Source organism: Wolffia australiana, chromosome 15 (assembly GCF_029677425.1).
Source record: "Wolffia australiana isolate 7733 chromosome 15, ASM2967742v1".
NCBI lineage: Eukaryota > Viridiplantae > Streptophyta > Magnoliopsida > Alismatales > Araceae > Wolffia > Wolffia australiana.
The window spans coordinates 5,818,259-5,844,969 of NC_135849.1; the positions used below are offsets into that span (position 1 = coordinate 5,818,259).

The following is a 26,711-nucleotide window of genomic DNA, read 5'->3' on the forward strand; positions in this document are numbered from 1 at the left end:
AATCATTATTTTTTTCGCTTGCTATGTTTAGGATATATTTGTTATCTTAGTCATGATAAATTCATGAAAGATAGGAAAATTTTAGATAATATGTGAACTGACACATGTAATGGAATTTATTCGGCACGTATGAAGACATATGTATCATAATTATGTGTTTTAGACAACATATAACCTTTAAAAGCATCAAATGTATGCATGAACCTGGACATGTCACACGCCTCTCTTTCCCTCTTTAGAGTCTTCACTTCCAATCTTCTAAATCTTCTTTTTCTCACACTGTCTCTCTCTAGATCTTGGTCTATACGCATGTATAACAAGGCAGAGCAAGAATAGCTGAATACAAAAAGGAAGGCTGGGAAATTGGGTTGGGCATCTCTTCTTGCTATCATTCTTATTTGTGAACCCAAATCATTATTTTCTCATTCCTTTGAAAAAAACAAAGATAAACACAGATGAGAACTGGGCAAACAAACAAGAAATTCTTAAATTCTACTAAAAAAAACCATCTGCCTTCTAAAAATAAATAGATTCATGGTGGGCATCTCTTAATTTATAATGGGCTGACTCGTGTCCCTGGCCCATCATCTCCTGCTTCTTATTTAGCAAAGAATGATCTTGCAGTCTTGCAGAACCGCCTTGACGAACTTTGAGGGAGCAAGACAAGCCTGGCGAACTTTGTTGTCCGCAGAGGGCATCACCCGTCACTCGCAATCCCTTTTCCTCTGCACAAGCCCAAAAAGATAATAACTTCACCGGTTTAACCAGACCCAAATCAAAGGTTTGTCCTTTCGATTCCTTTTTGTTTCCCATTGAAGTTGGAGCGAAGAATTTGATGCCTGAATAGTCTCTGATCCTGTTTATTAAGTTGCTTGATGCCATAATCCTGGCCATTGCGATGTTCGTAGCCAGGATACGCACTGCGAACTCCATTTTAGCGCTTCGTTTGGTGTTTATTTCCCCGCCTAGAGTGTACCCCGATCAAAAAATTAGATGGGTTTCTGTTGGAAGAATTGGTTGAGTGCAAGAAGCTTTCGGACTGACGTAGAATTTCGTGTCTATATATGGGTGGGAGGCCTAATGGTTTGGGTCGATTGTTGCTTCTTGATGATTCATCGCATCGATGCATGGTCTTATTTTCTTCACGATGTTTCTGCTTTTGTTATAAATTTGTACGCATTTCGCAAATTCTTTAGTTACATCATGTTGTTGCAGTGTGATGGATGAGTTTTAATCTCTTTTTGTTGTTGAGGAAGCTCTAAAATATTGATTTACACTTTTAAACTTATCTTACAGGAATCCCCGTTTCAGGAATTTTTGTCCAAGACATAAATTTGAGGAAATGGTACGTATCTATTTTCAAGTTTCATTTGTTCTTGCATTTTGTATTTATCACTCTTTTAAAAAATTTACATATCCTAAATTATATTCTAATTGGCCAACCTTCATCTTTGAGGTTAGGATTGACTCTATCAAGCTTAGCACTTCTCCTTGTTGGTGACTAATGGATTTAAAAGCGTCTTTGTTGGACTTTGGGGAACTGGAAAATAGATTTATGCCTTATTTCCTGAAAAGGGTGAATTCGGGACCTGTTGCCATTTATTATTTTGATCTCTTATTTCTATTGTTTTCTCCCACTTTCCTAAAATTTTATCTTCGTTAGAGGTCTACTTTGGGCACTTTATCTAGTACTTTTTTGGGATTCTGGTGAATTCTGCGTAATCAAGCTTTATCTCTTGTTATTCTTATATATTTTACTCTGATAATTTCTCCTCTTTTTGTATGATCAGGCGACTCTCAATGATACTTTCCTAGCTGACTTGGACGAGTTGTCTGACAATGAGGATAATTTACCTGTGAGTATTTGTCGTTTTTAAAGGAATTTGTCGTTTTTATTGACACTTTTTAACAGTCCAATGCCTACTTACTATATTTTTTGAGTGATGCTTCCTAGCCCCTTTTTACGACTGAAATACTTGCAGGATGAAATGGACGCTGGGTTGGGAGACATGGAAGAAGACAACGATGATGAACTCGCTGACATCGAAGCTCTAAATTATGACGATCTGGACTCTGTTTCAAAGTTGCAGAAGACCCAACGCTACATCGATATTATGCAAGTAAGTGGTTGAAGTTTAAAATTGGAAAATAAATATGCTGAAGTTCTTCTTTAATATTTTTAAGTATTTTTTTTCCTTTGTAGAGTGAGCGCTGTGGATTATTGTTTGTCCTTTATCATTTCCAGGAAGAATAATTTTTCTTCTTATGCTCACACGGGAATTTTTTTCTCCTTATTTAATTTATTATGACCCAACAGAAAGTTGAAGAGGCTCTCCAGGAAGAGCAGGGCGTCCCTAGCTACGGAATGGTCTTAGAGGATGATCCTGAATACCAGTTAATCGTCGACTGCAATGCTTTATCGGTTGACATAGAGAATGAAATCATAATCATTCACAACTTCATTCGTGACAATTACCGCTTAAAATTCCCGGAGCTTGAGTCGCTCGTGCATCACCCCGTTGACTATGCGCGAGTTGTAAAGAAAATTGGGAATGAAGTGGATCTCACTCTGGTTGACCTTGAGGGGCTTCTTCCATCTGCCATCATAATGGTTGTTTCAGTGACAGCGTCGACGACGAGTGGAAAACCACTCCCTGAAGAAAATCTCAAGAAGACAATGGACGCATGTGATCGAGCTCTGGTCCTTGATCTCGACAAGAAGAAAGTTTTGGATTTCGTTGAGAGCCGGATGGGTTACATTGCGCCTAATCTGTCTACCATTGTTGGGAGTGCTGTCGCAGCAAAACTCATGGGCACTGCTGGCGGCCTCTCTGCTTTGGCGAAGATGCCAGCTTGTAATGTGCAGCTTTTAGGGGCAAAGAAGAAGAATCTTGCTGGATTCTCCACAGCCACCTCCCAGTTCCGAGTCGGTTATCTTGAACAGACTGAAGTTTTTCAAAGCACACCGCCGTCATTAAGAATCAGGGCGTGTCGATTGCTGGCGGCAAAGTCAACGCTTGCAGCTAGGGTTGACTCCACCAGAGGGGACCCCACTGGTAAAACCGGGAGAGACCTTCGAGAGGAGATCAGGAAAAAAATTGAGAAGTGGCAGGAGCCGCCGCCTGCAAAGCAGCCGAAGCCTCTTCCTGTTCCTGATTCAGAACCCAAGAAGAAGAGAGGTGGGCGTCGGTTGAGGAAGATGAAGGAAAGGTGGGATGACTTTGTGGTGTATTACAGGCATTGAAAATCACATCGTTCTGATTTTTTTTCTGGTGCCGAATTTGTTTGCTTTGTCAGATATGCTGTTACAGACATGAGGAAGTTGGCGAACAGGATGCTGTTTGGAATACCAGAGGAGAGCTCACTAGGTAAGTGTATAGATAAAGCTGTTTGAAATCCAAATCTTTTGCTCATGTAAACCTTCAGCGTAACGAAGAAACCATGATGCATCATTCTCACTCGATTGTGGTTGTGATATAATTGATATTGTTTAATTATTGATTATTTTTTTAAAACTCAATCTCTATGTTCCGTTTGTGACCAATTCTACAGACGTAGATATTTGAACTCCTTTTTTCTGCTCATGGTAAATTACTTGTTGATTTATTTCGCATGTTTTCTATCAGACGACGGCTAAGATAAAACCCCTTAAATTATGATCATTATCCTCTTTTGATTATCGTTCTGTTATAATTAATTGTTGCTCAATAATTGTTAACCCAGTTTCTATGTTCCGTTTGTGACCAATATGTCCATATATAGTTCTCTGTACTCCATTTTTTTTGCCCGGGGTTAATTATCCGGCGATCAGTCATGCAATGGCTTAGATAAACACATAAAAAAATTTATCATTATTCTCACTTAATTGGCGTTTGGTTATAATTAGTTACTGTTTCTGGAAGCCAAATTCAATGTTCATGGTATACAAAATTGCTCGTAGTAAATTATTCTACTTTTTTTATCCATACTATGCTATTATCGCTCATTATTATAAGATGACTGAAGAAAGAAACTTTAATCTGAATCACTCGGCAAACACAATTGTCCTTGATGATCGATATTATTCAATCACCGTTTCTCCATTTTCCTGATTGAGTTTTGTTATATATCCGGATGTTAGGGGATGGATTGGGTGAAGGCTATGGGATGCTTGGCCAGGCTGGGAGCGGGAAGCTCCGCGTGTCTGCTGCTCAGAGCAAGTTGGCTGTTAAGGCCTCGAAGAGGTGCAGAAATCCTCATTGATTTTCTTGACATTGGGCAGTTAGTCTTGATTTTCATTAGTTACTAACAATCATTTTTTTGTTTCTTTTCCTGATAAAACCTTATCATTAATGGATCGTTTCTGGTGGCGCTTTTGTTGATTAATGGCTCAGATTCAAAGAGAAGAATTATGGAAGCAGTGGCGCCACATCCGGGTTGACGTCAAGCCTTGCCTTCACCCCTGTTCAGGTCAGGATCCTCTCTCTCTCACATTTCCTTTTTTCTCATTTTGGCCCTCTCCCCCTCTCGCTCTCTCCCTTCCTTTCTCTCTCTCTTTCCATTATTTCCTCATTCAAACATCTCTCTCTCCTCTCTTTTTGACTTGCCCTTCTTGTGTCCTCTCTCTTCCTTCTCATTCCCTTTTCTCTATCTTTGTACTCTCTCTCTCTCTCAATCACCTTCTTAAACATCCCTTTCTCCCTTTCTGTCATCCCTCTCTATAAATGGATTGCTTTCCATCCTCAAGATTGAGCTGGTGGAGAGCTCTTATCTCTCGTCCGTAGGAAGCTAAGTATATTTGTATCTTGTTCATGGGTAGGAAAAGAAGAATATACTGAATGATTCTGTCCATTTTGAATCAATTATTTGCTCGTGGGTTGATGTGCCCTTAAAATTTGAAGGGGATTGAGCTGACGAATCCTCAAGCTCACGGTGGTCAGCTTGGCAGTGGAACTCAGAGCACCTACTTCTCTGAGACCGGCACGTTTTCGAGGTTGAAGAGGACGTAAGGCATATCTATCTCTCTCTCTTATGCATTTTTCTTCATTGTGCTCTCTATATCTCTCTATTTCTGAGCGACCTTTTGTTCATACTTTCTTAAGAAAAATTGGAGACCCAGATGTTGAGAGAGAGAGCGAGGCATCCGTGTTCTTTTTTTTATATAGAGGGCGAGAGAGAGACATACAGGTATAGAGAGAGAGAGAACGAGCAATGGAAAACTATGAAGAAGTGATCTTTGTGGTCGGTCCTCTTCCATAAGGGGCTTTGTGACTTTATTGGTGAAGTAGGCTTCGAGAAATACAAATTTATTCCTGTTGCAAGGGGACTTCAGGTCAAAGTCCTCAGTAAGCTAATAAACACACTATTGTTGTATCCTAAGCTAGGGAAGACAAGTGCAAGTCGGCTCGTACATGTGGAGGAGGAGAAAATACATTCTTAAGCATGTGACAACCATATTTTTTCGATCAATTTACATTTACAAAATTTTCATTGATGTCCAATTTTTTTAATTACTTCATGCTTTATTTCTAATTTTGTTTGCTTCATCTTAATTGATTTATATCTGGTTACATTGTCACTCTCAAAAGTCTAATCATCTTGGGATTAATGGAATTGGATCAAGATGATGTATGTTAAAATAATCCAACTGATTTGAGGCAAAAAATTGATGTCTCTATGTATGATAATGGGGCTTCCCAGCAGTAAAAAAACATCATCTGTCTTGCAGTATTATACCAAAAATCATGTTAGTAAGTAGAAAGCAAAGTTTTTAAAAGAATGGAGATAGCTTTGTAGAATGTTGAAATGTTGAAGTAGCTTGCTAGAAGAGAACTATATTAGACAAGGAGATAAATATCCCAATTCAAATAAATTAAATTATTTCATAATGCATGAAGAGTAGAATCTCTTGATAAGGTTTTCAAATAAACTTGAAGGTTTTCATGATTTTAATAACATCATTTTATAGTCATATATCACCACCACATCTACTGTTTTGAGGGTTAGATCAATTATAATCTTCAATTCATGAGCAAGGTAATGATTCTCTCAGTGTCACAAAGTTTCTTGGCAACCCAATGGCACATTCCATATCTCGTTCGTGTTTATTAAAAAAATGTATTCATAATGGAAGCGTTCCACTGGCCGACAAAATAAGAGATTCATAAACAAAGTCACTATCTCAATGTACTTTAAACATGACAAGAAAACAAAGAGTTTGCTCACTAAGAGTGATTGGCTTTTGTTCAAGTGGAATATTGATAAAAATACATGTTCAATCACACATTTCATATCTCGTTTATAGCCATTAATACCATGTATTCATTATAATGCATATATGATGTTTGTAATGAAGTCCATGAATACATGCGCGGATTTAGAAATTTTGTTGAGACCATAATACAAAGATATGTAGTCATTAAGCATGTGTTTTTAATATTCATATTTCAAGGATACTCAAGATGGACACCTTAAGCATTTTGATAGAATAACACTATCTAGCTTCATTAATAAGATGACAATGGTCATTCCCATATCTATTAGTGTGGATACATTAAGGATAGATAGTGAGTGCTCTTTTCATGGAATGATTTCACCAAATTAATCTGTATAAATCCTTGAATGATATTATACCAAATTTTCAATCACCTTATTCATATCACGGTTGTGTAAGTGGTCCTTAGACCTGAGACACCAAAGACATCTTGTAGAAAGACAATTGTACTTTGGTTATGGCATACAAATCTTAGTTCAGGTGCATCAATAAATTTAGGAAGATGATTGAGTGGTCCCGATGGGATCCTCTACCCTCGGTATAAGTGGAGATAGCTCAAGGAAGACAATATGGTGAAGACCTTGGCAAAGGCATTGAAATGTCGGAGAAGAGTTCTCCAATAATTTTATAATACACTCTAAGTACTAAATTGGATGGCCGATCAATGTTTGATTGTTGATCATACACTTAGTCATCCTAGGAGCATCAAGTAGTTTACAAACTTTACATACACAATAATTGATGATGAACATGTTCCATGAGGGAGAATGAGTTAGGAAGAGAGGGGGAAGAGAGGGAGAGAGAAGAACGAGAAAGAGAGAGGGGGAGAGAACGAGCAGGAGAGAGGGTGAGAGGATGAGTGAGAGAGGGAGAGGGAAAGAGGTAGAGAGTGAGAGTACACAAAGAGAGAGAGGGAGAGATGGGGAGAGTGAGAGCAAAAGAGAGGGCAAGAGAGAACAAGAGAGAGGGGGAGAGAGAGAGAATGAGCGAGAGGGAGGGGAAGAGAAAGAGAGGGAAAAAGGAAGAGACTGATAGGGAGAGAGCGAGAGGGAAAGAGGAAGAGAGTGAGATAGGGAGAGAGAGAGAGAGAGAATGAGAGGGAAAGAGGAAGAGAGTGAGAGAGGGTGAGAGGAAAAGAGCGACAGTGGAAACAAAACCAGAGCGAGCGAGAGAGGGGGAGATAGAGAGGGAGTGGGACGGTCTTCAATCTGGTTCAACATGCAAACCAAACCCAGATCAGATCATTCAGTTACCCTAAAAAGGCTGACAAACATTTTGATTTGCTCTGGTCTAACCAAACTTCGGTCAGACCATGTCCTTTCATACCTAGGAAGGGGGTGAATTATGTTCTCTAGCTATATTATCTTTTTCTTTGTTAAGTAACCAAGGATTGTTTTATCTAGAAAATGATGTAGAGGAAATGGGGACACAAATATATATTTAGACAGCGTAGGCTAATCCTTAATGTTGCTCAAGGGTATATGTTTTGAGGAGATAATATGCCTTAGTCATGTTTGTATGAATTCCCCTAGTAAAATTACTTGAAAATAGATTATATCAAGGATACTAAAAAAAGAAAAAAATTTGATGAAGCTCTATCGTCCTCAACCTCCAAAGACCTCTACTTAGTGACGACGCTTGACCTCCTTCAACTTGGCCTCTAAAGTCTTATGTACTTTGGCTCCCACAACCTACTTCTTATGACCCCCAAAGCCTTGACTTGACTGACTACAAAGATCTAAAAATAATAATATATTTCTAAACAATATGTAGTTCTCCTCATCAACACAGTTTTGAATCAGTCTCATTAAGTATTATTTAAGAGAATCCATAATTTCAATTATTTCAGTGGGAATATATTTTTTCTAGATCATTGATAATTGCAAATTAACATATTTAATTGATAAATTTTACATTATATTTATGTGTTTTAATGACCATATTTGCATGTTATCATATACAAATAGAGATAAATGATATACATTTTGATTTTATTGTTATTTCTAAATTTATAATATTTTTACATGGTATTTAACCTCATTTCATTAAATAAATATTTTTTACAGGGCCTTAAATACTTGGCTAAAGGTTGGTGAGGGTTTTCCTAATTTTTTTATAATTTTCTGACCATTATTTAGTCAAGAAATGACTTTAGAATTAAAAGAATTGATATTTATTAATTTATTTAATATTTAAATATGAATTTTCTATTAAATAGGTGGCGGATTGGAAGCGCCAGGATTAATCAATGATTGGCTCATCATGGCATCGCAAATCGCGATGCCATAATGAGCAAATCATTGAATCGTATGGAGCTACGTGGCGCGAAAGGCGAGAGAAAGGTATGATTTTTATTTTTTACTTTTATTTTTCATGCAATAAATGCACGCGGAGAATTGATCTCCATGTGCATTTATTAAACACAAATATTCCTCGTACCGTAGTCGGTTAGCCGCCTGCATTAAATGCACGCGGCAACCGACACAGGTGCAGTAAATATTAATCAAAACAAAAAAAAGTTGTGGCGTGCTTTAAATAATAAAAGCCGCAGTTGATTCGGTGTGTGCATTAAATGCACGCGGAAATCAACCTGCACGTATTAAATAGTTACGATAAGCTCACCGCTGTACTTTTTTTAAATTTTTTTATTTTGAAGGCGCTAATGAGGGCGACGTGGCTCATTTTAAACCATTCAAAGAAAGCATTGATTCACCAATGATTGCGGGCTGTGGACGCGGACAACGACGTGTCAGAATGCGATCCGAGAAGGTGGAAAATGATAAACAATCTTGCAGCCAATCAGAAAACGTCATTTCCTAGCTTCTTGGAAGAGAGATAAATTAATCCAACGGCTAGGATTAATCCTCAGTAAAATGACGATATCTTGAGATCTAGCCGTCCGATTAGGCTGAAATTTTGAGGACATGTTTGTCTCTTCCCCCTCTACAATTCATAAGGTTGGATTTTTAAATAGAGGTCTGGAAAAAGGCAAAGTTCACTTTTTGAAGCTCTCCCCAAGGATTTGGCTAGGACAGACACAAGAGTTGCTTTGGAAGTTGACAGATCTTGATTCTGCATTCAATGCTATAAGTTTCTGATTTGTATTTTGAAATTCTTGAGAGATTCTAAAATGCCTTGGCATGGGCAAAATGTACATGCCATAGAAGTGGTTTAAATGAAATTAGCATTGTAGTTTGAGTCTGATTCGAGATCTGATTTTTAACCTTTAGTTTTAAATAGATTTGGAACAATTCTGCATTTTTAGAATTTTAATTTAGGGTCGTATTTCACCTTTTCCCCAAATTCTTCACTTTCTCTCTAGGTTATTTTCTCTCTCTAGATTTCAAAATTGATTGTTTGGAAATTTAACTCAATATATAAAAAACCTAAATATAAAATTTCATCCAAAAATTCATCCATCTTGAAGTCCAATTTTAAAACCTCCTTTTTGATTATTAATTCCCAATTTTAATTCATAAAAATTGTCTTAAATTTTTATAATAATTGGGAAATTAATAATTCGAATTAATCTGACTTTATAATTAAAATTATTCTATTTTGAATGTTTTGATCGAAAATATTCCAAATCAAAATTAATTTTTTACTTAATTTTGATTAATTAAAACATCATTAAGTATAATTAAGGTCTATTAATTGTAAAATTAATTCATTCTCAAATTAATTTATTAAAAATTGGATAAAATTCTTTCTTGATGCCTCCCTGTGGTTCGACCCCTTGCTTGCTCTATACTCTGTATTTAGTGATTAAGGGTATTTATAACTTTTATTGTATAAGTCTAAACGCTCAATCAACGACGTATTTACACACCATTTTTTAGGCTCAATCATAATTTTTTACTTTGGAGATAACAATTAGTGTAATACCTCACTGTTTGTGGTCACTCTTTTCTCTAGTCCTCTTTTCCTCCAAGTTTCTCTTGGGATAAAATTTGTTGGTTCTTGTTTGACCTTGGTTTCTTAACACTAAAATATGTTCTTTATTCCTTCACTAAATTATATTATTCCAGATCATATGAGATTTTTAACATGATGATTAACAATTGATATCTTAGACAAAATATTCGAAATCGAATTAAATCAACCTCTAGAGGTCGATCTTTCCACGTTCTTAGTCAACCACAGGATTCATATGCGTCCAACTTCAAACCCCTGTAACTCTTTCATAACTTAACCAAAATATATGATTCCAAGTTTTATGGATTTATATGAATGTTAAAACTTATTATAAGTTTAAAAAACCTCATAGTTAACCTAAAACTTGTTGGGTTCTAGGGGCCTTGAGATGGATGAACAATACAAAACGATGCACAGCGGAAGTCTTTTGCGAATCGAACGGCATCGACAAAAAACCAGTAAAACGAAATACCTTGCACGAATCTCATTCGTGATTTCTTCGATCCCGGAGTGAGATGAGTCTAGCTGCTCAAGTGTGCAGACTCTAGATGTATCCATGCGGTCCTTAGCACGTCAGATCACCTCCTTCTCGTTGACGAGCCCCGTTCTTTCTCCGTCGGCGTCGTTACGTCGTCCCAATCACATCAGAGATGGAGAGTGGGTGTGGGGAGAGTGGAGAAGAAGGGGAAAGGCCCCTGAACAATTCTGGCCAGGGTGAATTTCGTTCAAGGCCTTCCCCTATTTTATACTAAGTGGGTATTTTTCATAAAAACCCCCGAAACTTAAGTATATCTTCCAACGTCCAAAAGACCATTTGCGTGTGACCCTCTAGGCCCATGTATCAGTCTAGTTAACGACTCCAGTGGCCCAATAACCTTTATTGGCCTTCAAAATTAATTAACTATATCATCATATCAATTAATTAAAGTCGGATCGATTTGACCCAATCAATAGGTTGAGTCTCTAATGCGTGGGGTGCTAAGCTACACCTCGTGTCCTAGAGGATACAAAGGAGTGTCCATCGACTCACTCATGGAACCTGTTCATCATTGGTTACCGTGTATGTATAATCCCTCATCCACTTGACGTTCCTTGGACGACTTAGGGTATGGTCAACTGTCAAACCCTAATCGGTCATCCGAGTTAGTACTGATGCATTCGAAAATCATCGGAGAACTCTTCTCTGATATTTCACTGCCTTGGCCAAGGACTTCGTTGCATCATCTTCCTTGAGCTGTCACCTCTTATACCGAGGGTGGACGATTCCATCTTGACCACTCAATCGCCTTCGTGTGCTTCTTGATGCACCCGAACTAAGACCGTTTAGAATCCCACGATTAGAGACTCGTTGGCCATAGCCAAAGTACAACCGTCCGTCCACAAGACGGCTTTGGTGTCTCAGGTCTAAGGACCACTTACACAACCGTGACGTGAATCAACCTGGTTGACAGTTCGGTATAATACCATTTAGGGATTCGTACGGATCAATTCGGTGAACTCTTTCCACTAAAGAGCACCCACTATCTATCCTTAGTGTCTCTACACTAATGGCTACGGGACCGGCCATACTCATCATATGAGTGAGGCTAGATAGTGCTATTCTATCCGGATACTTCGATGTCCTTCTCACGTATCCTTTGAATAGGAATGTTTAGAACACATGCTTAAAGACTAGTGATCTCCGTATTATGATCTCATCATAATTCACTAAGTCTGATCATGTATTCATGGACTTCATTATACGCATCACACGTGCACTATAATGAATATGTTCTATTAACTAACATGGAGTGAGATATGGAGTGTGTAATTGGCTTGCCGGCCACATATATTTCCATCAAAACTTGTATTAAATCTGTCAAACATATTACAAGGGGTGAGAACGTGCAAAATTCAGAGGCCAGCTTCCTTTCCTTTGAAGCTTGAATCACCTTGCACCCAAAAAATAGGGTTCTAAGTTTTGTGGACTTGTATTGATGCAGAAAAAAATCTCCTCTTGCAGAAATGTAGAAAAAATACTTTAAAATTTTTTCAGTGAGTGAAAGATGTCTCTAACTTTTGGATTACGATTTTCAAAGAGTAAGGAGAAGGGGATTTGAAATTAGGACTCAAAACTGTATGTGTGGAATTAGAAATCCAAAAGGGGATACTGATAATTTATCAAGTTTGATTATGATTATGCTAGTAACCCAAAAGGGCTCCAACAGTAATATTTATTGATTATTATTAGACAATATGAAAGAATACTCTTAATTTTGTAGTTTAATATTATTATTTTACCATAATTGTGACCACTGTGAACTAACTATTTTGCCAACAGCCTCAACCTTAAAAAAATGGAAATTGTGTTATGTTGATTACATCATTTTACTCAAGATATCACCATTGGATATTAAGATCTTCATGTATTTAATCTTCCTTTAATCATCAATAAATCCACACTTAAATATCCCGAAGGTAGTAATTGGGAAATGGATGAAGTCATTACACCACAAAGATGAGGTCAAGTACACACAAAAATTTAATAGCATTAGAGCATATGTTTGTTTTCATGTCATAGAAAATTCAAGTCCGAAATTTATGATTTAGCTTGTTTACCATATAGTCAAACTTACTAGTCTCTTACTATAACAAAGTTTGACATTTGGTCTTCACTTACAACCTATCAAATAGTTGAGTGCGGACTTACTATGCTGGATCATAACCCCTATTAAGGCATGCATTACTTTCAACATTCATCAAAACACATTAAATATTTTTACTTAAATGCCTCTTAAGTTGTATCAGTCTGTGACTACATACATTGCTGACATCGGTGACATCGTAGATAGATAATATTTGTGATATCCTCTCACTCGGTCACATCATTTAGTCACACTTGGTGATATATTCTCTAACTATGATGTCGTCCATTGCTCATGTGAGTGACATGGTCTCTATATGTGATGTTGTCTATCAATTACATCAGTAACATTATCTATGTTTGTAACATGGTCCATCAAAGATGTCAGTGACACCATGTATAGGTGATGTCGGTGATCTCCTATCTGTCATCCATCTCCCATTTTCTTGATAGGTGATGCCAATGGCATTGTCTTGGGTTGTCGTCCACTGATGATGTCACTAGCGTAGTCAATAGGTAATGTTGGGAACTTCCTTTAACTCGGTCATATCATGCCATCAGGATTGGTGATGTCGTCTCCGTCTATGACATCGTCAATTGCTGACATCGATGACACTACATATTTCTATGGCATCATCCTTTCTGGTGTCAATTACATCATCTCAATATGTGACATCATCCATTGGTGATGTCTGCAACATCATTGATAGGTGATATCCAGGACATCCTCTTACTTGGTCACATCACGTCGTCTCAATTAGTGATGTCAATGACATCTTTCTGACTATGACGTCTGTCGGCGATTGGTGATGTCACAGACATATCCAGTGTTGTCAAGGATTGGTGATGATCTTAAAATTATGGTGTTAATTTGATGTTAATATTTGAGTTACCCATAATATTTTATAAGACTTTACTCCTAAAATAATTTGACAAGGTGGCAATGAGTAAGGGTCGTCTCCACAAGGAACGTACATTGGGGTTTAAATGAGAGAGTGAGATAGATGAATATGTGAATTGATGATGGATGTAGAAGATAGGATGATGAAATGGGAGAATGGATGTAAGTAGATGTTGATGGATGATGGTGAAATATAATGGTGAAAAAGAAGTTATAATGATCTAACAAATGGATGTGATGGAAGAATGGATAGGTGGTTGTGAGATGGAGAAGTAGAGAAGTGTTTTTTCGTGCGTCCGCATTGGTTTCGGTGCGATTGTGCGGTTTGGTACAAATTTTGAATCTCACCTCAAACACCACTTCACTATGCACGGCACTTTGTGTGGTACAAGTGTGTGAATCTGAGAAATTCTTTTTACTCGAATGATATCGTAAATCACCCCCTCTATCAACTTGAATGGAAGAAAAAAATAGTCATAGAAAGAAGATGATCTAGCCCAGCTGGTATGGGTAGTGATTTATCAATTAGAATGGAAGCCCGCACTGATTGACTATCGTGTTGTGCTCCCCAATTAACTTCCAATTTGATATCCATGAGTAGTGTTCTGTAATATTTTTACATGATGACCTACGATTACGCCCAAGTCAGGAAGCAAGATCTATATTTTTTTTCTTGAAAGAACCCAAGATCTAGATTTTAATTTTTTTTGCCAGAATAAATTACGCCAAGTTTTAACTCAAATGGTTTGGTTTCAGAGGCTCACCATTATCTGAAACAATTTTTTCATCCAATTTTCCTGCTTCAGCTTGATTGTACATTGATGTGCTCTTAAGAGTGATGGGATTTCAAGATCATGTGACAAAGATCGAGGAGTTGGAATTGTCGCATTCAAAACCTAATTTTCTCTACAATTTTCATGAGGCATTCACTCATTAAATCACACTCATTAAAAGTTTGCGTAGATCAGTATTCTATCGGTAAATACACTTGCTCTAGAAAATGAATGTAAAATCGACAACGAAGCCCTTTATCATCCACTAAACCGATACCTGGACGATGTACTCTGAGTAAACCACTAGCCATACTACCTCATACTTTTGGGGATGTGCCAATCGGCATTATCAATCTTCTTGAGAAGGTAAAAAACTGGCACAAATCAATGCCATTTTCTCATCTAAATCTCATCTTATCGCCCAAAATATAGGGTTAAAAGATTGGTAAGCAGCATTGAAGGTGAAAAAATCGCAACGGCCGACCAATTTTTCTTCTAATGAGTAAAGATCTGATCTTGTTGCACCCGCATTGGCAACGAGATCTGGGAAATCAACAATGCAGTAATTAAAAGAATATGAAATAGACCAAGTGATTGTAACTCATCGGTGAAAATAAAAAAGTGAAAATCAGAGTGATTGAACGGTAAAAATGATGATTAACTATTATTATTACATCAAACGGTTGATGTTCTCTATATAGAGAATGTTAAAATTTTAACGTACAATAAAAATTTCGACATGGATGAACAAATGAAAATGATTTGCAGCAGAAGACTTGAACAAATTGAACGGCATCAACAAAAATATTGAAACAAAGTACCTTTGCACGGATCGGATCTGTGATTTCTTGGATCCCGGAGCGAGAGGAGTCAAGCTGCTCAAGTGTGAAGCCTCTAAATGTATCCACGCGATCCTCGACATGCCAAATCTCCTCCATCTCCTTGACGAGCCCCGCTCTTCCTCCACCATTGTTGTTACGTCGTTTCGATCGCATCGGGCATGGAGAGGGTTGTGGGGAGAAGGGAGAAGAAGGGGAAAGGCCCCTAAACAATTCTGGCCAGGGTGGATTTCGTTCAGGGCCTTCCCCTATTTATACTAAATGGGTATTTTTCATAAAAACCCCCAAAACTTAAGTATATCTTCTAACATCCAAAAGACCATTTTCATGTGACCCTCTAGGCCATAATTAATGTCAGATTGATTAACCCAATCGATAGGTTGAGTCTTCAACATGTGGGGTGCCAAGCTACACCTCATGTCCTAGAAGATACAGAGTGTCCATCGACTCACTCATGGAACCTGTTCGTCATTGGTTACCGTGTATGTATAATCCCTCATCCACTTGACGCTCCTTGGACGACTTAGGTTGTGGTCAATTATCAAATCCTAATCGATCATCCGAGTTAGTACTGATGCATTCGAAATTTATCGGAGAACTCTCCTTCGATATTTCACTACCTTGGCCAAGGACTTCGTTGCATCGTCTTCCTTGAGTTATTACCTCTTATATCGAGGGTGGACGATCCGATCTTGACCACTCAATCGCCTTTGTGAACTTCTTGATGCACCCCAACTAAGATCGTTTAGAATCACATGATTAGAGACTCGTTGGCCATAGCCAAAGCACAATCGTCAGTCCACAAGATGTCTTTGGTGTCTCAGGTCTAAGGACCACTTACACAACCATGACGTGAATCAACTTGATTAACAGTTCGGTATAATACCATTCAGGGATTCGTACGGATCAATTCGGTGAACTCTTTCCACTAAAGAGCACCCACTATCTATCCTTAGTGTCTCTACACTAATGGCTACGTGACCGGCCATACTCATCATATAAGTGAGGCTAAATAGTGCTATTCTATCCGGATACTTCAATGTCCTTCTCGCATATCCTTTGAATAAGAATGTTTAAAACACATGCTTAAAGAGTAGCGATCTCCGTATTACGATCTTATCATAATTCACCAAGTCCGATCGTGTATTCATGGACTTCATTACACACATCACACGTGCACTACAATGAATATGTTCTTGCCGGCCACATATATTTCCATCATATTGTAGTCCACGTCTTGTTTGGAAACCATCTCATCCAAGACATTCTCGTCATACCTGACGTCTGGGATAAAAAAATAGGTTAGCCTTATAAATGCTCAGCTCTCAGTCAACTTTTTCTCTCGGCGCTCTTGGCTTTTCCTCTCGAGCTCCTGGTTCCCTCTCAACGTTCTCTCTAGGCTCCTACTCGGCTTTCCCTCTCGGCTCCCGCTTGGCTCCCACATGATTAAAAAACCATCCTGTTTGCCGTCCAAGGCCCTCAGATGGACGACACAAATTTTTCGTCCATAGACAAAACAACCATGCATGTCAGTGCACTTATAGTTCCGGATTGTCCCGGACATGGACGATGGACGAGATGGGACGAGACGAATTTTGTCCCGTCCGACGTTCGGATTCAGTGCAAGGACGAAGGACGGGACGAATTTTTTGCACGACAGAACAAAAACTGTCCCGTCTAGTCCTCCCAAGATGAATTTTCGTTCCGTCCGGGGAAAAAACCCTCTCGTCCCTTGTCCCGGACGAAATTGCCATAGTGATGCCACATGGCTACATGTCAACCGTCAGATGTGAATCCGGCGGTTTTTCGTCCAGATTTGTTCGTCCATTGTCCGTGATCTCCGGACAGATGATTTTTTTGTCCTACGAGATGAAAACTGCCCCGTCCGATGGTCCACGGGACAAATCTTAGACCCAAACTTCGTCCAAACCCTTGGGCGGGACGATTTTTTCGTCACGGGACGGAAAATCGTCCCGTCCGCGTCCCTGCACTAGATGCACTCTTAAGTCCAACATCAACTAGCAAAGGCGGATGACGTGTCCGTTCAAAAATATCTCGTCCCCCACTGATATTTTCTTAGACATGGTAATCCGGACAAAACTATTTTAGGCGGGAAAACGAACAATCAAATTACCGCCGACATGCAAAATATCAACCACTCACGTAGCGACACGTAAGCGAACGCACTAGGTCCTCGCCGCCAAATGCTATATATTAACCTGAAAACAGTCCTTGATCGTTCGTTGTAGATCGGATTGGGAGAAGATCAATGGCAGAAAACGTTGGTGAAATTGCGGCGATCGAGAAGCAGAAGACGAGTGAAGATCTTGGCGAGGAGACGGCGGCGCCGGGGATGTCCGCTATCATTCCCGGATGGTTCTCTGAGATTAGCCCTATGTGGCCTGGTGCGATCTTTCATCTATTGTTCCTTTGCCATTTTTGTTCGTCTTTTTTTTTTTTGCTGTTGATCTTTTCTTTTCGGTGTTGCGTTAGATTTCTGTTTTTCGTCTCCTATACAATGAGAAGTGCGAGTTTCTCGAGTTTCAAATTCTGTTCGTTTTTCTTTGGTGTTGCGATTGCGTTCGATTTCTGTTTTATGTCACTTGAAGAATGCAGAGTGCGAGTTTCTCGAGTTTCAATTTTGCTCGTGTTTTTTTTTTCATTTTTTTGGTTGCTCGTTGCTCTTCGGTGTTGCATTCGATTTCTATTTTTCGTCTCTTTAAGAATTAGAAGCGCGACTCTCTCGAGTTTAAATTTTGTTCGTACTTTTCCGTTTCTGCGGATGATCTCTGCTTTTCGATGTTGCGTTCGACTTCTGTTTTTGGTCTCCTAAAGACTGAGAAGCGCGATTTTCTCAAGTTCAAATTTATTTCGTTTTTTCTTTTGTTGCGGTTGATGGCTGCTTTTCGGTGTTGCGATCGCCTCCTAAGGAATGAGAAGCACGTTTTTTAAGAGTTTTCTGCTTCCCTGTCTTGATCGTCTCCGTGAACTTTACTTGGATGTCTAATTTTTGTGTTTGCATATTTTCATACTATTTCATGAGTTTTTGTGGGCACGCTGAGTTACATGCATGTCCTCTTTATCATCTCTGTAAACATGGTTTCATTTTCTCTTTAGTTTTTTTGCTTATCTTGAAAAATATTACGTGTTCATCTGGTGCCATGAAACTCTGGGACTTTTTTAAACATGGCGTTCTCTTTTGAGCGAAGTTTTGTTTGCAACGCGCAGGGGAGGCGCATTCCCTCAAGGTGGAGCAAATTTTGTTTCAGGGGAAGTCTGATTACCAGAATGTTGTGGTGTTCCAGGTATTTATTTATATGTGATATGATCATATATTATCTTCGTCTCTTAGCTGTTTAATGTAATATACTTGATCTAATTTCAGTCGGCGACTTATGGAAAAGTCCTTGTTTTGGACGGAGTGATTCAGCTGACTGAGAGAGATGAATGTGCTTACCAGGAGATGATCACTCATCTCCCTCTTTGCTCCATCCCTAATCCGAAAAAGGTAGTACTTTTATTTTTGTGTAAAATATTGATGATATTGTATTAAAATTATTGATGCGATGGGTACTGTTAATGTGGAACAGTATAAGGTTATTAAATCTTGAAATGTTACTGTTATGAAATCTGGGAAGCTGTTGTCCAGGTTCTGGTCATTGGCGGGGGCGATGGTGGCGTTCTTCGCGAAGTCGAGCGACACTCTTCTGTTGAACAGATAGATATTTGTGAAATCGATGGCATGGTTGTGGAAGTGAGTTTTCGAGGAAGGAAACTCAAATTCTTCAAGTCTACGGAGATCTTTTCAATTCTCTAAAATAAATTGCCCCTCAGGTGTCGAAGAAATTCTTCCCAGAGGTTGCAGTTGGGTACGATGACCCTCGAGTTAATCTCCACATCGGCGATGGTAAATCAAAATCATATTCCTCTTTCTTTAAATATATGGCACCAAATAAATTTAAATTGATCATTTTTTTGGTCCAAACTATCAGGCGTTGCCTTCCTCAACAATGCAGCCGGAGCCTCGTATGACGCAGTCATCGTAGATTCATCCGACCCTATTGGTGGGCAATCAAGCTGTTATACTTAATGGGATAATTTTTTATCCTATAATTAGTTAATATTCAATTGTATGATCAGGCCCCGCAAAGGAGCTGTTCGAGAAGCCATTCTTCGAGTCCGTAGCACGGGCCCTCCGGCCCGGCGGTGTCGTCTGCACACAAGCAGAGAGCATTTGGCTTCACATGCACATCATCGAAGATATCGTCGCCAACTGCCGCCAGATCTTCAAAGGGTCTGTCAACTATGCCTGGACGACAGTGCCAACCTACCCCAGGTATGAAAATATTTCTTATTTTTCTCTAATTTTAACCATTAAATTTCATACCTCTGTTCATTTTCAGATCCACTCGATCGACCATTGAGTTCAGTATCATGTATTTTTATGTACATACTCACGCACTACACACTATGCTGTGCTATACGTTTATTCAAATTTTAATTTTACTTACATTTATATTCTTGGCATACTGAAAAGACGACACATTATTGGTATCAAAGCTATACGAACATTTTAGCTCTCTGCAATAATCCATTAAATTCATAATGTAATGTAACATGTATATATCTTTTGGTTGATCTGAATATATTCACTACTCAATATTATATGTTTATATTGTAAATAAAATACACCATCACTGAATTCTAAATTTTTGGATTTTTTTTCTGAACAGTGGGGTTATTGGGTTCATGCTCTGTTCCACCGAGGGTCCCGCTGTCGACTTTAAGCTCCCGCTTAATCCCATCGACGAGGATCAATCTAAAGGGCCCCTGAAATTCTATAATGCTGAGGTGATTGGTGGAAATACTTTCGAATTTTGAAGCTTTTTAAAAAATAAATTAATATTTTTTAAGAATTAAAGTTTTAATGATTTTTTGAATAATTAACTTTTTGTTATGAGTAGATTACTTCTGCTGTTTTTTAATAATGATTCTTTTGAATGATTAATTTTTTGTTATGATCGGATTCATTCTGCTGCTTTTAATGATGATTGTTTTGAATAATTAATTTTTTTTGTTATGATCAGATTCATTCTACTGCCTTTTGAATAATGATTTTTTTGGATAATGATTTTTTTGAATAATTAATTTTTTTTGTTATGAACAGATTCATTCTGCTGCTTTTAATAATGATTTTTTTGAATAATTAAAATTTTTTGTTATGATCAGATTCATTCTGCTGCTTTTAATAATGATTTTTTTGAATAATTAATTTTTTTTGTTATGATCAGATTCATTCTACTGCCTTTTGAATAATGATTTTTTTGAATAATTAATTTTTTTTGTTATGATCAGATTCATTCTACTGCCTTTTGAATAATGATTTTTTTGAATAATTAATTTTTTTGTTATGATCAGATTCATTCTGCTGCTTTCTGCTTGCCTTCTTTCGCAAAGAGAGCAATTGAGGCTAAGAACTAAGCCTTCGTTGGCGATTTGGAGTGGCTGATAAATAAAGATTTTGCAGCATGTTGGTTGATTCATGCACATAGATTGCTCGTTCATGAAGAGGAAGTATCTTGACTATATCCTGTTTCCTTGAATAAAAGTCTAGGTCCATACTTTATATTTTTTCTGCAGTAGATTAGCGTTTGGTTTTTTTTTTCTTTATGAAAACAAACGAATGGTTCTTTCTTATTTTTGGGTTATTATTATATTTATGTTGTACTGGCGGCATTGATTTGAGAATAAAATGGATTCGTTTTCACTTGAATAATATACATTTTTATAGACTTGAATATTTGGTAAGTATTTTAAAATTTAAACTTACAGATAGACATTTCTGGTATGGTTCATTTATTGAGTCTCAAAATTGGTTGAATTTCTACAATATTTAAATAAATATAATAAGCCATTGGTAATTCCTTCACAAGAACTCTCAAATGTTGACCGGCATTCGGTCTTAAATATCGAATATTTTGAAAATATTTAAATCTGGATCGATATTTCTATTTTGGCTCGTTTAGTTGGTCTAAAATTCGCTTAAATTTCTACTGATATTAAAATAAAGAGAATGGACGATTGGAAATTCGTTAACAAGAACTTACCAATTTTGACCGGCATTTGATCACAAAGACCTAATTATAGACCTGAATACTCGGTAAATATCTAATTTATAGACTTAGAAAAAGACATTTCAAATATGTTTCCTTAATTTGGATTAAAATTTGTCTAAATAAATAGAAAGAGCCATTGCAAATTCCTAAACAAGAACTTGCCAATTTTGGCCAGCGTTTGGTCTGAATGACCTATTTATAGACCTGAATATTTGTTAAATATCTAAATTTGTAGACTTATGGATAGACATTTCGAGTATAGGTTCCTTTATTCGGTCTAATAATAAAATGGTCAAATTTGACCGACATTTTCTCTAAAATTACCTATGTACAGACTTGAAAATTTCGTAAATATCTAAATTTACAAACTTAGAAATAGATATCCCTAGTATGTTACTTTTTTGCTCGAAAATTTCCAGAAATTAAACTATATTTTGGACTTAATTGGCTCATTTTTTCCCTCTTTTCGAAAAAAAGAACAGTTCCGCATGTGTTTTCTTCTAAACTGGACGTGAGGGAGAACTACGAATTATGATTTAAATTTCTGACAAATAATTATTCTAGTATTTGACCACGATATCCATGTTAAACTTTGACGGGTCCAAATCAGCATTTCTTTAATATTAGAATAATCCAGTGAACTGATTTATGGGCATCAAGAACAATTTTCATAAAGATAGTAAGCCGTCGAAAATTCCTAAAAAATCAAAGTAATGATTTTCATCATTAATTTGGTGAAATACACGTTTATAAAAAATTAGTTTGCAAACATAGAGATCAACCTTTACTAAAATTGACTGCTAATGAAATACTAATTTCTGATTATTAACGGCGGGGAAAAAACTGTCGGCAAGCGGTTGTTAAGAGGAAGGGGTTCTCCATTGTCCCTTGTTTCTCTGCAGTTCTTAAACCACCCACATAGAGAGAGAGAGAGAGGGAGAGAGAGAGAGGGAGAGAGAGAGAGAGAGAGAGAGAGAGAGAGAGAGAGAGAGAGAGGGAGAGAGAGAGAGAGAGAGAGAGAGAGAGAGAGAGAGAGAGAGAGAGAGAGAACCCAGTTGTTGGGGGGAGAGAGATCATCGGGGCGAGCACTGCGGTTGTTCAAGGAGAGGGAAACTTGGGAGGTAAAAACTAAGTTTTTTTCTGACCGAATCGCTTAATGGGTTGTCGTTTGATCAGATCTCGGCAGAGGGATTGGTGGGCTGTCTTTGATCGGGGTGCATTTTTCTACGTTTTTTTTTAAAAAATTGGTTTTTCCGGGCTCCCTCCTGGCAGTTACCTCATAGATATGTCATTCAATTCGCATTTTCTGGGGGTGGATTCAAGTTACGTGAGTAAATATTCATGTTATTATGTGGGTGATTCTTGTTGATGCACGGCGAGGCCGGTGGATCAAACGATTTGCCGTCATTGGGGGTCTTAATTCTTTAAATTTTGATTTTGATTTTCCGGGTGATCACGCTTTTCATCCCTTTAGGAAGAGGAATTGTAAAGATTGTTTTTGTTGGGTTTTGGTATAAAGTTTATGAATTTCATGATCTGGATATTATCAATGGATGGGTTGGTGGGGATTTGGTGTTTGTAACATTGCCTAGATATTCTGAATCTTACGTACGTATACCCGATGGTTATTTTCTCCGGAAAACCCTCTTCAATTCTCGTGGAATGAAAGTTCAATTGCACATTTCTTATGCTGTAGAAGACAAGATCCGCGCGTCGATAGATTGTCATTGATGATCGATATAATCGAGTATAGATATGATTATAAGGATTTAGTGTCTCCGGCATTATGGCCTCTTTGAGCTTTTTCAAAGTTATAGAAATGATCGTTTTTATGAAATCTAAATTTGAGAATGTAGGATTCACGTTTGAGTGTAAACTGATCGAGAGATTATCGTCCTATTCGTTTAATAATTTGTTGCAGTATAGTAATTTGCGCAATGGTCTGTATTTATATAGCGAACTTTAAATTTATCATGTTGTTTACTGGTGTTGGCCATTACCTTTTCTCAGAAAATTTTAATGTTTGGAAGAATGATATCTGAAACGAATTACCAGGAGCGAAGATACTTCTGTAATTTTCTCTGACGGATCATTCTCTGATTGTTATAAAGATACACAAGGGTGATGTTGTAGACATCCATAGTAACTGTAATTCTTTTTATTGAATAATATTTCTAGCCAGTGCTCTCTCCCCGATCCGGTGGTTTGATCTTATGCTTTACTCTCTCCCCAATTGTGATCGTTTTCCCTTATTATTGATCCATATTTGGAGACAATGGACACTTATTTAAAGAGTGTTTTTTGAATTTATCTAGATGAAACCATTTACCGTACTTGATTATTTTAAATACATTATGAATTTTAGTTTATCGTTAATCACTTTTTTTATTTATTTCACGTGGCAGTCATCCCTATGGTCCTTTAAATGCTTTCACCGAGAGGCACGGGTGAGCGGCCGAAAGATGACTTCCTTCGAAGATGAGGAACAGACGCAGGATTACCTCTTTAAGATAGTTCTGATCGGTGACTCGGCCGTTGGAAAATCAAACTTGTTGGCAAGATTTGCAAGAGATGAATTCTACCCAAATTCAAAGTCAACCATTGGAGTTGAATTCCAAACACAGAAGATGGACATTGAGGGCAAGGAAGTCAAAGCCCAGATATGGGATACTGCGGGTCAGGAAAGATTCAGAGCAGTAACGTCTGCATACTACCGTGGCGCAGTTGGGGCCTTGGTCGTGTACGACATAAGCCGGCGTCAGACATTCGACAGCATCGGGAGATGGCTTAATGAGCTTCACAGTATGACATCAGACACTCTCTCTCTCTATAATAGTTTTTCAAATTTTCTTACCATCTGTTGACCTTGTTGAGAATATGAGAAGTGGAATTTTAAGAGTAATTTATTTCCTTAATGTCCTTAAGTGTGACTATATTTCTTAAAGTTTTTTCCTCTCAGAAGTCACTCGGGTATAATCATAGTTACCATCGTTTCCTATGCATGATTATTTTTCTGAGATTTCACAGTATGAACTCTCATTTTCTCTCTCTCCTTAAAATTCAACCTAGTTTCCCTTGCTAAGAATGGGAAGTGGACTTTTTTAAGAGCAGTTCATTTTCTTGATTTTGGAATGACAACTTTCGGAAATGTTCTTATTTTAAAATTTGGGCAGCTCACTCAATGTGAAATTAGTTAACATCCTTACGAATGACTATATTTATGAGAGTTCACGATATAAACTCTCGCTCCCTCCATTCCCTCCAAAATCCTATGTAGTCTATCTGATGGTCTCATGGAGAATATGAAAAGTAAATTTTTAAGAGAAATTAGTCTTCATAACATCTATTTTTCTGAAAGTTTTTCTATTGGGATTTGGACAACTCGGATATAAATGTAATTAACATCCTCTTATCTGTGACAATCTTCTCGCGATTTTGCAGTATGAACTCGCTGTTGCTTTGACTCTCTCTGTGAAATCCAATTTTGTATACCATCTTTTGACCTTGTTGAGAAGAAGAAAAGTTTTTTTTTAAGAGATTCATTTTCTTTTTGTCCTTATGTATGACTATACTTCTGAAAAAAAAATCATTTATCAATTTGAGCAGTTAACTCAGATATTGATGCAGGGACCATAACTTCTTATGAATGATTATCTTTATGAGAGTTCGCAGAATGAACTCTATTTCTTCTCTGTCTCTCTCTGAAGTCCAACCTAGTTATCCTCATCAAGAATAAGTAGTGGAATTTGTTTAAGATGAATACATCTTTCTAACGTGCCTACCTGTCTACATCATTCTAAAAGTTTTCTTTTGTATTTTTCGCAGCTCACTCGGATATGAACGTAGTTACAATCCTTGTTGGGAATAAGACGGATCTCAAAGATGCCAGGGAGGTGAGCACAGATGAAGGGAAAGCATTAGCTGAAGCTCACGCCCTTTTCTTCATGGAAACTTCTGCGTTGGATTCCTCTAATGTGAAATCTGCTTTTGAGACCGTGGTTAAAGAAATCTATTCGATCTTAAGCCGCAAGGTCATGATATCTCAAGAGCAGAGAAAGCAGGAATCAGCTTCCTTGGTCAACGGGAAGAGGGTAATCTTACAAGGTGAGGCGGGAGAAACTGGAGGGGGTTCAAGAAGTTGGTGTTGTTCTTAGCGCTATTCTAGAGATCCTTTGATGAAATGAGGTTTCGCTTTGTCTCCATCCCCCTTTTTTTTTTCTTGGGTGAAAAAATGTCTCATTTTTTCCATCACCAGTCAAAATTTTCTAGTGGCAATTCAATCTTGATAATAAGCTGGAAGTGGAAAAACTCTGGATTGTTAATATTCTTGTTTCATATTTAGATCCTCTGATGCTGTTCAATGGGATCGTGTTTGTTAGACAGAAGCTTCTACATTACCCTCTCTCTTTCTAACATAGTATTGGGAGATAAGTGAATCTACCTATACTGGGTCAATGTTCTTTCCCTTTTTATTTCTCTTACTCTGTCCATTTATGAGTCCCTTCTAAGTGGTATTTGTACCAGGCTCTTTGCAAGATAAGTGAGAACTTTTTTCTTCTAAACCCTAGATGGTCTCTAGAGCCATTGTGAGTCAAACAATGTTTTTTTTTAATTGTCATCGTCATCATCATCGAAATCCTTCTACTAGGTTTCCTGAGTGTTTGTCGTCAGATTCTTATTTCTCTAACCCTGGAAAGAGAAAACTGTAACAGAACTTAAATGAGTGAGAGAGGGATTATAAAGGAAGAACTCATGGCATAGCAGGGAGGGGGAAGACACCATACGCCAGATAGACTCTTTTTACAGTTTTTAAGATTCTAGAAGGTCTCAGACATTTCGTGCGCTTCTGTTAATAATCCCCCTTTTCACAGGCAATATGTCCTCAAGTTGGAATTAGAGAGGGGTTGGCTCCATTTTGTAGATACTTTATCAAATTTAACTGTAGATTAATAGAATCATCCTTTTCTTGGTTTTTCTCGTTGCATTGGAAGTCTTAATCATGGTCTTTATATGTATGATATTCTTCCTCTACGAGCTCAACACTTGAGTGTTCTCCTGACATCTCTTGATCTTCACATAGATTTGGCATCATGCATTCTGTTTGGGCTGGGGCCCCATCAAGCTGAAGATATTGTAGACATTGGCTTGGTGTCAGAGTCTATCTCATGCCTGAATCTCTGCATCATTGATAGTTGATAACGTTGTTCTTCAAAGTTGTATCCTTGCTTCTCTTCAGCTTTGATAGGCTGTTATCCTTGACATGCCCTAAAAATTCATTAATGTGATAAAAT

At 37.7% G+C, this 26,711-nt stretch overlaps 3 protein-coding genes across 7 annotated transcripts; all 3 read left to right on the forward strand.

Moving 5' to 3' along the window:
• The first annotated feature begins 620 nt into the window (after positions 1–620).
• On the forward strand, positions 621–5,111 carry EMB1220 (pre-mRNA processing ribonucleoprotein binding region-containing protein). Of its 2 annotated transcripts, none has more exons than XM_078587552.1 (9): positions 621–781; positions 1,297–1,345; positions 1,791–1,856; positions 1,983–2,120; positions 2,318–3,210; positions 3,298–3,368; positions 4,121–4,223; positions 4,374–4,449; positions 4,881–5,111. In XM_078587552.1, the coding sequence occupies exons 2-9, from the start codon at positions 1,343–1,345 to the stop codon at positions 4,986–4,988; spliced, it is 1,458 nt and encodes a 485-aa protein (XP_078443678.1). In that variant the 5' UTR covers positions 621–781; positions 1,297–1,342; the 3' UTR covers positions 4,989–5,111. The 2 variants fall into 2 exon arrangements, with proteins under 2 accessions (XP_078443678.1, XP_078443679.1); XM_078587553.1 differs by having other exon boundaries at positions 1,312–1,345.
• A 12,422-nt stretch (positions 5,112–17,533) lies between these two features.
• Positions 17,534–21,031, forward strand: LOC144712707 (spermidine synthase 1-like). 3 transcript variants are annotated; one of them, XM_078586982.1, is made up of 9 exons: positions 17,534–17,709; positions 18,533–18,609; positions 18,690–18,812; positions 18,954–19,058; positions 19,139–19,211; positions 19,297–19,368; positions 19,445–19,640; positions 20,038–20,155; positions 20,723–21,031. In XM_078586982.1, the coding sequence occupies exons 1-9, from the start codon at positions 17,574–17,576 to the stop codon at positions 20,783–20,785; spliced, it is 963 nt and encodes a 320-aa protein (XP_078443108.1). In that variant the 5' UTR covers positions 17,534–17,573; the 3' UTR covers positions 20,786–21,031. The 3 variants fall into 3 exon arrangements, with proteins under 3 accessions (XP_078443108.1, XP_078443110.1, XP_078443109.1); XM_078586984.1 differs by lacking the exon at positions 20,723–21,031 and adding an exon at positions 20,472–20,525; XM_078586983.1 differs by lacking the exon at positions 20,723–21,031 and adding an exon at positions 20,329–20,383 and having other exon boundaries at positions 20,038–20,154.
• A 1,287-nt stretch (positions 21,032–22,318) lies between these two features.
• On the forward strand, positions 22,319–25,757 carry RABA5A (RAB GTPase homolog A5A). 2 transcript variants are annotated; one of them, XM_078586985.1, is made up of 3 exons: positions 22,319–22,541; positions 23,826–24,222; positions 25,246–25,757. In XM_078586985.1, the coding sequence occupies exons 2-3, from the start codon at positions 23,883–23,885 to the stop codon at positions 25,572–25,574; spliced, it is 669 nt and encodes a 222-aa protein (XP_078443111.1). In that variant the 5' UTR covers positions 22,319–22,541; positions 23,826–23,882; the 3' UTR covers positions 25,575–25,757. The 2 variants fall into 2 exon arrangements, with proteins under 2 accessions (XP_078443111.1, XP_078443112.1); XM_078586986.1 differs by lacking the exon at positions 22,319–22,541 and adding an exon at positions 22,703–23,167.
• Positions 25,758–26,711: the final 954 nt, after the last annotated feature.

Coding starts and splice junctions, on each gene's coding strand:
- EMB1220 (XM_078587552.1), top strand. Junction 1,857..1,982: donor ACAATGAGGATAATTTACCT/GTGAGTATTTGT, acceptor AAATACTTGCAG/GATGAAATGGACGCTGGGTT. Junction 4,450..4,880: donor TTGCCTTCACCCCTGTTCAG/GTCAGGATCCTC, acceptor TAAAATTTGAAG/GGGATTGAGCTGACGAATCC.
- LOC144712707 (XM_078586982.1), top strand. CDS start 17,574: ATGGCAGAAAACGTTGGTGAAATTGCGGCGATCGAGAAGCAGAAGACG. Junction 18,813..18,953: donor CCATCCCTAATCCGAAAAAG/GTAGTACTTTTA, acceptor GCTGTTGTCCAG/GTTCTGGTCATTGGCGGGGG. Junction 19,059..19,138: donor TCGATGGCATGGTTGTGGAA/GTGAGTTTTCGA, acceptor ATTGCCCCTCAG/GTGTCGAAGAAATTCTTCCC.
- RABA5A (XM_078586985.1), top strand. CDS start 23,883: ATGACTTCCTTCGAAGATGAGGAACAGACGCAGGATTACCTCTTTAAG. Junction 24,223..25,245: donor ATGGCTTAATGAGCTTCACA/GTATGACATCAG, acceptor TATTTTTCGCAG/CTCACTCGGATATGAACGTA.